Consider the following 13,722-nt stretch of genomic DNA (forward strand, 5'->3'; position numbering starts at 1 on the left):
AGAAAGAAAGAAAGAAAGAAAGAAAGAAAGAAAGAAAGAAAGAAAGATTATTTTGGCAAGTGTGCCAGTGAATCACAGGATTAGAAAGGAGAAAGATCAATACCAGGAATAAGGGTTGTGATTGTCTCATTGAATTTTATGCTGGTCAGACCACTCCTGGAAAATTGTATCCACGTTTAAGAAGGCTGTTGGCAAGCTGCAATGTGTCCACTGAGGAAGGTAAATATACAAGATAGGAAGGGGCTTCAGTTTTTCCCCTCCCCGTATAATAAAGAAGTTTAACTCTTTTCTCTAAAATCTCTTTGAGTTTTGAAGTCTTAGGTTTCCCAGTAATTGACCCTTTCAGACAAAGGAAGCAGGAAAAATGGTAAGAGAAACAGGCATTTCAAGTGAGATAGAACATGGGCAGGAAAGATGGAAAGCCCCAATCTAGGATGGTCCAGCTGCTTGGGGGCTGGTGGCCTTGTTGACCTGTGCTTGAAATATTAATGATGGTTTTTCCTTTGTCCCTCCCAGGCTTGAGACGGGCCAACTCAGTTCAGGCCTCCAGACCCTCCCAAGCATCTAGCCAAAGTGCCGCAGCTCAGCCTGGTCCCCCAGGTAAGGTTCCCTCCGTCCTCTATCAGAGGGACCCAGATGTTTGTTTCAGAAGCTATTCTCCTCCTCCTCCACCAAAATGTTTTTGTGAGACAAGTTACAGACAGCTGGGGTGCAAGTGAGGGGAAGGCACCAAAGAGCTTTGAAACCATTGGGCAGGGGTTAAGGGGGGAGGGGTCTTATATACCAAGGGTGGGTGCTAGATGGGGATGTGCTGATAAATGTTTAACCAGTATCTCTTTTTTAAAAAGTAAAACAACACATTTTAAAATTTAATCTGCATTAATAACACAAGTCTAGACAATCAACAAAATAATAAACCCATGCCCTGATTTGTGGTATTTGCTGATGTCCAAGGTATAAATGCTGACACTGAAAATTTAACTATCAGCTCTCTGGTATGAGATGGTTCCCAGAACTCTCTTGGTGCTACACATAGGAAGTGGCAGCCCTTTGTAAAAGGGGTAATATATAGCCCAGCCTTGTACTTGTCACTGAAGAGGTTCCAGAGGAGTATGAGACATGGTCCTTGCCCTCAGCTGCTTCCACTCTAGCTACAGCCACACTTAGGAGAAATTGGCATTTGACACTGGGAGGATTGCACACTCTATAAATATGATTTCTTTTGGGTCTCATAGAAGGGCTCATGAAGTGAGTCCTATAGTTGTCATTATCCCCATTTTAAAGATGAGGGGATCCTGTGTGACCCTGGGCAAATCACTTAACCCCCATTGCCCCCCCCCAAAAGATGAGGGGATCAAGGCTTGGAAAGAGAAAGTGCTTTGCCCATGCTTACAGAGCTAGCAAATGTGAGAAGCAGAATGTGAATCCAGGCCTCCTTGAATCCAGGCTCCCCATCACGACACCCTTCTAAGATGTTTGAGTGATTTTTGACAAATCTCTCTAGTCTTCTGTTTCTTCATCTATAACAGGAAGGGGTTAGGCTATCACAGATGCTAAGGGTTAGAAGGAACCTCAGGGACCATTTAGCCTAATCTGTACTTGAACAGGAATCCCTTCTCCAATAGTCTTGGTTTGAAGACCTCCAAAGACTAGGTGATCATCCAAGGTCCTTTCCAGCCCAGTTTCCTTTGAAACCTATATACACAATGTAAATATAAACTGAGAATTGAACAAGATAGTAGATGTGTGATAAAGGCAGAGCAAAGAATGATAATAGATCTCAAGCTGGGGGACAGCCCTGTGGGCTGAGTACCCCATGGGGCAGCAGAAGGGAACTAGATTAGAATTAGAGGACCCAAATTTGAATCCTGATTTGTATACTTGCTATCTGTAGGACCTCAGACAAGTCACTTCTCTTTTCTGGGCCCCAGTTTCCTCATCTATAAAATGAGAAGATTGAACTAGATGGCCCCTAATATCCCTACTAGCTCTTAATCTATGATCCTATAAGCTGCCTGGGGGTCAAGGGGTAGAGGGTGAGGAAGGTGATGGAGTCAACCAGAAATATCCCAGTAGTTCACATCAGTGGAAATTTATTTCTTAAATTTCATTTAATTTTTTTACTTACCAAAAATCTATTTTTCTCCATCCCAACCCTCACCCATTGGAAAAAAATAGAAGAAAAAACAAAACCCCTTGTAACACACACACACACACACACACACACACACACACACACACACTCAGAGTCAAGTGAAACAAATACCTGCCATAGCAGTAATAAGCATTAAAGAGCTAAAACTGGGGAGTTTCTAATCTATATAAGTCTTTTTGCCAAACATAAAATATAGACCATATAAATATATCTGGTTGTTGTTGTTGCTATCATCATCATCTTTATCATTTGCTGCTCCAACTCTCTTTCACTGACTGATAGGGCCTGCAGGGGCCAGCAGACCAGGACCGAGTGCAGCTGGCAGATTTCCAGATCAAAGACCAGGTAACTCTCCATGGTCTCCATCTTCCCTCTCCTTACAATTTGCTCACTTTCTCTGGACATAGGGTGCCTGCTGGGAGGCGGTAGATCCCCCTCCCTTTCCAGAGTCTTCAAGTTAGGGCTGGATGACCACACGCTAATTAATCAACAAGCATTTATTCAGTACCTCCTGTGTGCCAGACATTATGCTAGGTACATAAAATGAAACCTTTGCTGCCCTCAAGGAAAGTACCATTTACATAGATGAATGAATACAAAATGAGTTGTACCATTCTTGTCCATGGTACAGTGAAAATAGCACTGACTTGGGAATCAGAGAAGGTGAGTTCAGATCCCACTTCTGACACCACGTTTGTGACCTTGGGCAAGTCATTTGACATTTTGAATGTATTTATTATGTAAGGTTGAACATTCTAGTTACTTGTATCTGTGTTTTAATCCCGGACCAAAATTCCCTTTCCTGGCTACTAACCCCTGTATATGTTGTCTCGCTCTGTTAAAATCGAATCTCCTTGGAGACAGGTACTATTTCACATTTTATATTTGTATTTGTATTTGCATAGCATGGTGTTTGGAATATAGTAAACATTTAAATTCTTTTTTTAAAAAATCATTCATTCATCTTCCTATTAGACTATAATCAATCAATAAACAATTATTAAGTGCTTACTATGTTCCAGGCACTGTGCAAAGCACTGGGGATATGAAAAGAGGGAAAAGATAGTCCTTGCCCTCAAGGAGTTTCCTGTCTAATAAGGAAGACAACAAGCAAACAAATATGTAGGAACAAGCTATATACAGGATTAATAGGAAATAATTAAGAGAGAGAAGGCACTGGAATTTAAGAGGGTCTGGGCAGGGCTTCTAGAAGATAGATTTTAGTTAGGATTTAAAGGAAGGCTCCAAGAAGATTGGAATTTTGTCTCATGTAAGCTTTGTCTGTTTCCAGTGCTGAACATGGGATTCTGTTTAATAAATGTTTGTTGCATAAATGAATAAACCTCCATGTTTCTAAAGCCATTTACCATCCTTTCTCTTCATCCCTGCAGCTCAGGGGGATCTGGCCCAAGGGGAGCCTGCCTACCCCTCAGCAGCAGCCATTCCCCGGGATGACCGAGCCAGGGATACAGGGGGTTACCCCCTAGCTGGAGCCAAGGATGACCGGGCTGCACGACGATCAGGAACCTACTCCCAGGCAGCCGCTGCACCCCAGCCTGCTGCTGCCCCAGCCCGTCAGCAGCAGCCACCTCCAGAAGAAGATGAAGACGAAGCAAACAGCTATGATTCTGATGAAGCAAGTAGGTGATGTTCGAGCTTGCCTGGGAAGAACCACTCTGGTTGGCCTCAGAAAGCAGAATTGGAAGCAGTGAGTGGGAGTCATAGAGAGGGAGATTTAAGCTTGGTGAGAAGGAAAACTTTGTAATTTTGTTTTTGGATTTCATTGGTGCAGGGAACTCCCAGCAGGGAAACTCCCTCCACTAGTGCAAATCACCACTTGTTCTGCAACTTATGGTCCTAGCTGATGAGGGCATTAAGAGGTTAAGTGCCTTGCCCAGAGACTTGCCCACCAAGGGAGGGGGGTGTCAGAGCTCTCTTTCTACACTACACTGCCTCCTATGGATTATAGCTGTGCAAAAATGAAACAGGCTGTCTGGGATGGGGCAGGTTCACCTTTACTGGACATCTTCAAGGCAAGGTTAGATGACCATATGTGAGGAGTGAATTGCAGAGGGGAATTCTCATTCCAGTAAGGGCTGGATTAACTGGCTTCTAAAGTCCATTCCAACTCTGAGATATGGTCATTCAGAAATTCTGGCTTTAGAAGGCAGAATAGCAGAGTGATAACTGCACTAGATCTGGGATCAGAGGACCTGGATTCAAATTCCTTCAGAGCAGCATGACTGTTGACTGGCTATGGAGTATAGCATAGTGGACAGGTCACTCAACTTGGAGTCAGGAAGAAATGAATTCAAATCTCACCCTTAGATACCTACTAGCTCTGTGATCACTTACCCTCTTTGTGCCTCAGTTTCCTGATCTGTAAATTGAAGGGATTAGACTCAAAGACCACCAATGGCCCTGCCACCTCTGGAGCTATGATCCTATAAGTTACTTCATTTCTCTCCACACCTCTCTATCCTAATATGTGAAATTAAGAGGTTGAGCAAAGTGACTTCTAGGAATGAGTGAATTGTATTTTCATTAGATTTGGCTTAAGGAGGGATAACATACACACCCAATTTGGTATGGAAATCTATCTTACCCTGCAGGAAAGTAGGGGAGAAGGGGATAAGAGAGGGAGGGGTGATAGAAGGGAGAGCAGATTGGGGGAGGGGGTAATCAGAAGCAAACACTTTTGAGGAGGGACAGGGACAAAGGAGAGAATAGAATAAATGGGGACCAGGATAGAATAGAGGGAAATAGAGTAGTCTTTCACAACATGACTATTATGGAAGCATTTTGCATGACTACACATGTATGGCCCATGTTGAATTGCCTGCCTTCTCAATGAGGGTGGGTGGAGAGAGGAGGGGAGAGAATTTAGAACTCAAAAGTTTTAAAAACATAAGTTAGAAATTGTTTCTGCGTGGCAACTGGGAAATAAGATACACAGGCAAAGAGATATAGAAATGTATCTTACCTTATAGGATAAAAGAAGGGGAAGGGGATGAGGGCAGGGGAATAGAAGGGAGAACAGACTGGGTGAAGGGGGAATCAGAATGCAGGCTGTCATGGGGTGGGAGGAGGGGAGGACTGGGGAGAAAATTTGGAACTCAAAATCTTGTGGAAGTGAGTGTTGAAAACTAAAAATAAATAAATAAAATGGGGGGGGGGGATAAAATTAAAATACCCAGGAAAAGAAAAACAAAACAAAACAAAGTGACTTCCAATGTCCCTTTCAGCTTTATTGTGGTCCTAAGAGTCACCACAAGTTGAAGAGTTTCATATGCATCATTGGGGGTGGGTCTCATTTTCTTGTAAGAAGGAGGGTGCTTGGAAGGAGGAGGATGTTGTTGGTCTTTCAGACTGAGACTGGTCAAGAAAGCCCTCAGGTGTTTTTCTCAGGGCCCGGAGAGATCCCCTGCCCCATGGCTATTTTTGGTATCAAGAGGGATAGAAAAGCTGGAGCTCCTGGAAACTTTTCTCAATGACCTTGAACCTTGGAGATGTGGCTAGTCGGTTATCAAGCATAGTGTCATGGTAAGAGTGTTGGGATTAGAGTCTAAAAACCTTGGAGAGGAAGAGGGGTATGGTAGGTAGATAGCCAGCCCTAAAGGTCACTTAACTTTTGTGCCTTACCGTCCTCATCTATAAAATGAAAGGGCATGAAATGATGGTCTTTAAGGTTTCTTTGAGCTCCAGAGCTATGGTCCTATGAATGAATGAATAAATGAATGAATGAGTAAGCATATAGAAAGCATCAATTATGTGACAAGAACTCTGAAGCTATATAATCCAGCATGACACTGTACCAATGTGGATTGTCAAAGAGGAAAGGACCATGGTGGAGAGAAGTCATCATGAAAGCCCCCAGCCAGTCAGGCACCCCCAATGAGAGCAGCTCACCCTCCAGCAGCAGTCCCACCATCTGCAGGTGCCCCTCCTACTGCTGCACCCAGGCAGCCGGGTTTGATGGCCCAGATGGCCACCTCCGCAGCAGGAGTCGCAGTGGGCTCAGCTTTCGGCCACACTATTGGTCATGCCATCACTGGTGGCTTCAGTGGTGGGAGCAATGCTGAGCCTGCAAGGCCTGACGTCACTTACCAGGAGCCTCAGGGAGCCCAGCCAGGATACCAGCAGCAGCAGCAGCAGCAGTTCGGCCCCTGCCACTACGAGATGAAGCAGTTCTTAGAGTGTGCCCAGAACCAGGGTGACCTCAAGCTGTGCAAGGGCTTTAGTGAGGTGCTGAAGCAGTGCAGGTTTGCAAATGGATTAGCCTAATTGAGACCTTCAAAAGAAAGATGGAAAAATCAACTCTGAAGACCAATCTTAATTTAACATAATCCGTGATTAGTAGTGAAATTATAAAGAAAACTGAGACCACCAGTATTTTGTTTCTTTGTCTATTTGTCACTAATAGCCTTTTGTTTCAGAATAGCCTTCAAGAAGAGTATTCCCACTGTGGAGATAACACGACATGATATAAAATGTTGGGATGAGGCAAATGCTTGTGTGGTCTCTCATCAAAATGAATGATTGTGTTGTATAACAAAAAGAGCATCTTAAGTTATGGCTATTGATTAAAATAAAGTTATTTCCTCTTGGATCTGAAAAAAAAAGAAAGAAAGTCTTCTTGGAAGAGGTGCTGTCCTATCCTCTCCTCTACTCCATCTGATCCCCCAGAGTAATGCTCCAATGGAAAAAGGCCCATCAGTCTGTCTCCTCTTTTAGTTCTAGTGGGGAAAGAGGGGGAGAGGAAACTTTCCCTCCACTCCCCCTCTGTCCTCTCTAGAACACCCCCTGTGGCAGTGAATCTGACCTTCTAAAGATGCCTCCTTAATCTACCTATCAGAGAAGAGTCAGGAGGAACCCTGGATGCTTCTGGGCTGTGGAAAATCTCCTGGAGAAATTTAGTAACCTATGGGCAGAGCCAATGTAGTATAATAATCACAGTAGCAGCAGCAGCAGCAACAACTGAAACCACACCTTACAGCACTTTTAAGGTTGTAAAGCGACATACACAAAAAAGGTAATGGAGACTAAGTGCTTTGCAAACTGTAAAGTGCTCTTTGGGGTTAGGAAATGGATGTCTGTTTTCATGGTGCAGGGCACTCCCAAGTGAGGAGACTCCCTTTACCGTTATAGGTTAGCACCTTCTGTGTAATTTATAGTCTCTGAATTGCTGGAAATTGAGAAGTTAATTGACTGGCCCAGGGTTACATAGCTGGTGTCAGAAGCAAAACTCAAACGTAGGTCTTTCTTTCCTAACTTCAGGCCCAATATTCTATCTACTGACAGCATTCTACCTCTCAATGTGTGCCATGGAGTTTCAAGCATGCATTTCGGGAGGAAAGTTTGTGGGATGTGTGTGTGGGTATTTGTGTGTATAGGAGTATCTGAGCATGGGCATGGGTGTGCTGAGATTATGTGTGTAAGTGTGTAAGGACAGTAGTGTGAGTATAGCTATTTCTTGTAGGAGTTCTATTTGAGGAAGCATGTCTTGGGGTGGGGTAGGGTGTATGCATAGCATGTATTCTAGAAGTTCATGGTTATTTGTGAGAGAGCATGTTGGCTGTTAGTATAGGAACATAGAGATGTGTGACCTTGGACAAGTCACTTCCCTCTGGGTCAGTTTCTTTGTGAAATGGAGAGGGAGGTGGGTTGGATTGGATGATCTGTGAGGTCCCATCCAGCCCTCTTTGATTGTATGGTCTAGAGTTCAACCTTCACCATTTGACAGATAAGGAAGCTGAGACCCAGAAACAAGAAATGATCTACCCCACATAGTACAGTGTTGTTTATTCAAAAGTATAAGGGAATATGAATGAGTATGTGTGAAAATGTCTAGGTTTGGGTCTGTACTTCTGAGAGTATAATACCGTGACAAATAATTAACCCACAGCATAGGAATTTCAAGCTCAATCAAAGCATAGCTTTTTATTTATGGCAGAGAGAGAGAGAGAGAGAGAGAGAGAGAGAGAGAGAGAGTGTGTTATTCAATATAGAAAGGAATTCTGAGGGAAAACTTTTAGCACAAGGCTAAAAAAAATTTATATTCTTTAAAGGGAAAAAAGAGGAACTTGGTTAAGATTAATGGAGGTATATTAAAAATAATAATAGCATTTCTATAGCACTTTATGGTTTGTAATTATGGTTTGCAAAAATGGTTTACAAATGTTATCTTATTCTCACAAGAAGAGAGACAGAGATAAAGACAGAAATAAAGAGACAGCAAAAGACAAGAGAGAGGTAGAAAGAGAGGGAGAGAGAGAAAAAGAACATAGATGTAAATAATATAGGGCAGGTAGGTGGCTCCATAGCGCATAGGGTGCTGGGCCTGGAGTCAAGACAACTCATCTTCCTGAGTTCAATTCCGGCCTCAGACAATTTATAGCTGTGTGATCCTGGGCAAGTCACTTAACCCTCTTTGCCTCAGTTTCCTCATCTGTAAAATGAGCTGGAGAATGAAATGGCAAACTACTCCAGTATCTTTGCCAAGAAAATTCCAAATGGGATCATGAAAAGTCAGACAAAACTGAAGTGACCAAACAACATAGATAATAGAGAGAGGTGCATCATGTATGTATATTTTCCCCAGAGGCAGAGAGAGCACAGGGACCCCAATGTTATGTGCATGGGAGTGTACATGTATGAGTTGGTGTGGCTCTGAGTTTGTGAGCCTTGGTGGGCAGCTATGTCTGGGGTGGGTGGGTGGGGCTTGATAAAGGCCTCCCGTGTTCTCCAGGGCAGAAAAGGGGGCACCATCCCTTGGAAAGGATGAGAGTTTCCATCCAGTGTCCAACAAGACTCCTTCCACATTCTCAGAGCTAAGTGCTTCTAATGGCTGCTAAATAAGTAATGGAGCAGGGCACGGTGCCCAGGCAGTGACTCGGTGGCTTCTCAACTGTAAATAATAGACTGGCAAAAAACGTCTAGCTTTGGAGACGATGAATTATTCAGCTTCCCAGGGAGGAGGCTTCTCTGGGAAAACTTCTCACAGCCTTTAAAGGAAGTTAATTTCTGTATTAGGGCCACACAACTTGGGGCCCAATTGGGAAGAAGCCTCTGAAGGGTATGAGGAGGAAGTTTGGAGGGAAACTAGGATAGTAAGAATCAGAAAACCGAGTTCTGGAGGAAGGAAGGAAGGAAGAGAGGAAGGAGAAAGGCAGGGCAGGGTAGGGAAGGGAAGGGGAGGGGAGGGAAGGAGGGAAGGAGAAGGCGAAGGAAGGAGGGAGGGAGGGAGAAAGAGAAGGAAAAAGAAAAGAAAAGGAAAAGAAGGAAAAGGGCAAGGAAAAAGTAAGGAAAAGAGGGGGAGGGAAGGAAAAAGGAAGGAAGGAACAAATAAACTAATGGATAAATGAAAATGCAATTAAACACCTACTGTGTGCTAGGCACTGTGCTAAGGTAAATACAAATATAAAACTGAGACAGTCCCTGCCTTTAAGGAGTTTACATTCTTATGGCTGGAGATAGGGGGTGTGGGTAGACAGTACATTTTGGAGAGTGGTGTCCAGATAAGGGTTCTTTGGTGGAGGCTGTCCCAAACATTGCATGTAGAGTAGTAGGGAGCTGATTGCTAGGCTCTTTCCAGTAGCAAAGGTCATATTGGTTTGATTGTTGCTTCCAGGTTGGGGGTGGGAGGAACAGTACATGTACTGCAGGGATGAATTTGCGGCTATCCAACTAAGCTGTAAAGCAGTCTGGAATTGGCTAGATGGAGTGAGTTAGGTTGTTGCCCACTGATCAGGATAGCTCAGCCTCAGGGTGGCATTTTTGTCTCTGTCTCCCCAGCACCTAGCACAGTGCTAGTCATACAGTAAGTGCTTAATACATGTTTAACAAATGAATGAATGAATGAATGAATGAATGGTAGAGATGTGGAGGTTCAAGAGAGGAAAAGAGGAGAACAGAAGGGCCTATGAGGCTGGCCATTGGCCTCTCTCTTCTGAAAGAGGAGTCCTGAATTAAAGTTATATCTCCCTGCCCTTGTAAATATTGCTGGTCTAAGGACATGATTGGTTCAGAACAAAAGACTAGGGTCCCTGGTCACTATCCATTAAAAGATACCAAACATTGGTTAAACAACAGACCATCCCAAATAATAAGTAGTCTTATTTTTCAGTCTTGTTGCAGCTGAATTCAAATGTAGCCTATTACTATGTGACAGTAGGCAAATCACTTAACCATTATCTCCTCATTAGATTGTAAACTCCTTAAGGGCAAGGACTGTCTCTGGCTTTTTTTTGTGCGTGTTCCCAAGACTTAGCACAGTGCCTGGCACAAAGTAGGTGATTAATAACTTTATTGATTAGTTGATTGCTTCAGTTAGTAAAATTGGTAAAATGCGATGATAACAACACCCACTTCCCAGGGTTATTGTGAGGATGAAATGAGATATCTATGTATCAGTGCAAGAGGAAATCAAAGAAAGTCAAAAAATTGAATACAGTAGTGTTAAGTGGGGTTTTGTGGAAGAAGGTGAGTCTTGAGTTGGGCCTTAGGAATTGTTACAACTTTACAGAGCACTTTCATATCTGTTTGAACCTCAGAATTCTGGGAAATTATGTAGGATAGAGATTATCTCTTCCATTTTATTGATGGAGAAACAGACTTTGGAGAGGGGTAGGGAGCTCCCCAAGATTTCACAGCCAGAATCAGAGGACTGGATTTGGCAGCAGGAAGACCTGGGTTTAATTCCTACCTCTAACTCTTACTAGCTGTGTGACCCTAGGTAAGGCCCTTCTATCTCTGAGCCTCAGGCTCCTCATCTGCAGAATGGGCATAAGAGCAACTGAGTGCTGGGCCTAGAGTCAGGCAGATTCACGTTCCTGAGTTCAGATATGGCCTCAGACATTTACTACTTGGGCAAGTCACTTAACCCTGTTTGCCTCAGTTCCTCGTCTGTACAGTTAACTGGGGAAGGAAATGGCAAACCACTTCTTTGCCCAGAAAACCCCAGATGGGGTCATGAAGTGTTGATCGGGTCTGAAAACTACTGAACAGCAACAACAAAATGGAAATAATCATGCTGTGGCACTTACTCTCTAGGGTTACTGTGAGGATCAAATGACATGATATGTGCAAACTGCTCTGTAAACCTTAAAGTGTTATATAAATGTCAGTTATTTCTATAGTGCTCTTAAAGCAAGTGCAGAATTTGGGACCCACAGGAGAAGCTACGACTATGTTTCTGTAGGGTAAATAGGTATAGCACTTAGCACAGAGCTTGGCACATAGTAGGTCCTTTATAAATGTTTATTGATTAATTGATACAGGGCATGAAGGTAGAGCTGCCATAGGATTTAGAGGCAGAAGGGACCTTAGCAGCCATCTAGTTCACAAGTAAACTGAAGCCCAACTAAGGAACAGAGCTGAGATTACACTTCAAATCCAACACTCTTTGACATATGTTTCTGTCCAATTTCACCCAAACAAATGTCATTCATATACATAGCTTGGATCCTCTTCCTTAAGCCCCACAGGACCACGGAGGCCGTTTGCCAACATGTTAACATGATCGTGTCTGTGATCTGGAACGGCAAAAATGGAATTGGCACTTGGATGGGTCTGGCTCATTTTTTTCTGCCCGGGGTTGGTTATTTCTCTTCTGATTCTTATCTCTTCCTCCCCATCAGCTACCCTGGGAGCTTTGGAGTTCAGCCTTCTTTATGATCAGAACAACAGCTCCCTGCAATGCACCATTATCAAGGCAAAGGTAAGCCCCTCCCCCCCACCTCACTGAACTCCTAGGTGGTACTGGGTAGACAGGGGTCTAGGGTTATAGTGGCTAATGTTTTTCTTCTTTTTCATCATATACCTTGTATTTATTTTGTATTTCCTTTTTACATATTTTGTATCCATTTCAATATAGATATATTATTTCCTCTGATAGAATGTAAGTTCATGAAATCATGCAATCAGATGACTTGAGAGCTAGAAGGGAGCTCAGCAGTCACCTGGTCTAATCTAACCTATACTCAAAAAGAATACCTGGAGAGGAGAAACTATCTAGTTTTTTTTTTGTTATAGCCTCAGTACCTAGCACAGTGCCTGGCACGGTGCTGGTGCTAAATCAATGTTTGTGGATCAATTAATTGATCATGTTTTGATATTTGAATGGATCTATGATTTTATCCAGTTGGATATTCCCCCCAAGGAGACAAATTGCTATCTAGAGATAAGTATGTAAAGCACTTGGCAAACCTCAAAATGCCATAGAAATGCTAGCTTTTCTTCCTCTATCTTCTCCCTCTTTTTCTCTCTCTTCTTTCTTCCTTGTAATTATTCCTGCCCTCATCATCATCATCATCATCATCATCATCATCATCATCATCAGTCCATGCCTTCTCCTCCTGTGATTCTTGACCACATGCTTACATTGATTCTTCATAGTGGAATCTACCCAGGATGACAAAAAGCTTCCTCTGAACTTTTTAATAGCCAGATGGCTTAAAAGCCCTTGAAGACACCTAATAAAGGCCTGCTGAGCTGAATTTAATCAATGTTTGAGATGCTCAGTTTCCTAAGAATTAAAGCAGACTACAATGGGGAGACATGATGGGCATGAGTAAATTGAAATATACTTTTGGTTATTTAGTCATTTTTTTTTCAGTAGTGTCCAACTCTTTGTGACCCCATTTGGGGTTTTCTTGGCAAAGATATTGGAGTAGTTTGCCATTTCCTTCTCCAGCTTATTTTACAGTTGAAGGAACTGAGGCAAACAGGGTTAAGTGACTTGCTCAGGATCACACAGCTAGTAAGTGTCTGAGGCTGGATTTGAACTCAGAGAGATGACCCCAGCACTCTATCTGCTGTTGCACCACCTAGCTGCATTAGAGGTCTAAAAAGATATCATCAAAGAAGTGTATAACTAGAAAGGGAGGTGGGCTAGCTGAAAAGCAAGAGCTAAAAATGATCAATGGGCATTGCATGTGCTCCACTGATATCTACATGATGTCAGAGGATTAAAAGAAAGATCCCCAGCATATTGGCTGGCCCCTTAGTGGAAGGTGGGACATGGGAAGACATTGACAAGAGGTGCACAGAATGAGAAGGTTTGGATGGGATACGACCTGCACTGTATCAAAATACCAGTCTTAACATATACCTATCACGTGGTAAAATGGACAACAATGGATTTAGAAGGCATCTGGATTCAAACCCTTAAAATGTTCATGGAAAAAAAAGTGCTTATCATCCCAAGGCAACTACAGAAAGATGAACACTTGCTGGTCAAAAGTGGCGAAGAGTACTGTTAGTTGTAGTTGGAGTAGACGATATGCAATGTAGAAATCTGCAGAAATATTTTTGTAGCAACAGACCTCACCTCAGTTAACAAGCATTTATTAAGCACCTACTATGTACCAGGCACTGTGTTACTGGGGTTACAAAGAAAGGCAGTAGACTGTTCCGGCCCTTGAGGAGCTCACAGTCTAATGTAACAGAAAATGATTTATCTACGAATAGAGCTTATGAAATAACTAAGATCCAAGAGTAGAATCAAAAGGCCCTTTATGGACAAAATCCCCATGAACTCAACCAACTAACTATATCAACTATATTAT

The 13,722-nt window shown here is 42.9% G+C and overlaps 1 protein-coding gene and 1 pseudogene across 1 annotated transcript in view; both read left to right on the forward strand.

Annotated features, from left to right (window-relative positions):
• Positions 1-13,722, forward strand: part of RPH3A (rabphilin 3A) — a 120,161-nt gene that overhangs the window by 70,067 nt on the left and 36,372 nt on the right. The window contains exons 8-12 of the mRNA XM_027864819.1: positions 517-600; positions 2,438-2,500; positions 2,816-2,818; positions 3,568-3,795; positions 11,794-11,873. Coding sequence (XP_027720620.1) covers positions 517-600; positions 2,438-2,500; positions 2,816-2,818; positions 3,568-3,795; positions 11,794-11,873 — 458 coding nt within the window. The remainder of the gene's footprint in view (positions 1-516; positions 601-2,437; positions 2,501-2,815; positions 2,819-3,567; positions 3,796-11,793; positions 11,874-13,722) is intronic.
• LOC114043111 lies at positions 4,135-6,520 on the forward strand (annotated as a pseudogene).

Source organism: Vombatus ursinus, unplaced genomic scaffold, assembly GCF_900497805.2.
Source record: "Vombatus ursinus unplaced genomic scaffold, bare-nosed wombat genome assembly UNPS02001287.1, whole genome shotgun sequence".
Classification (NCBI taxonomy): Eukaryota; Metazoa; Chordata; class Mammalia; order Diprotodontia; family Vombatidae; genus Vombatus; species Vombatus ursinus.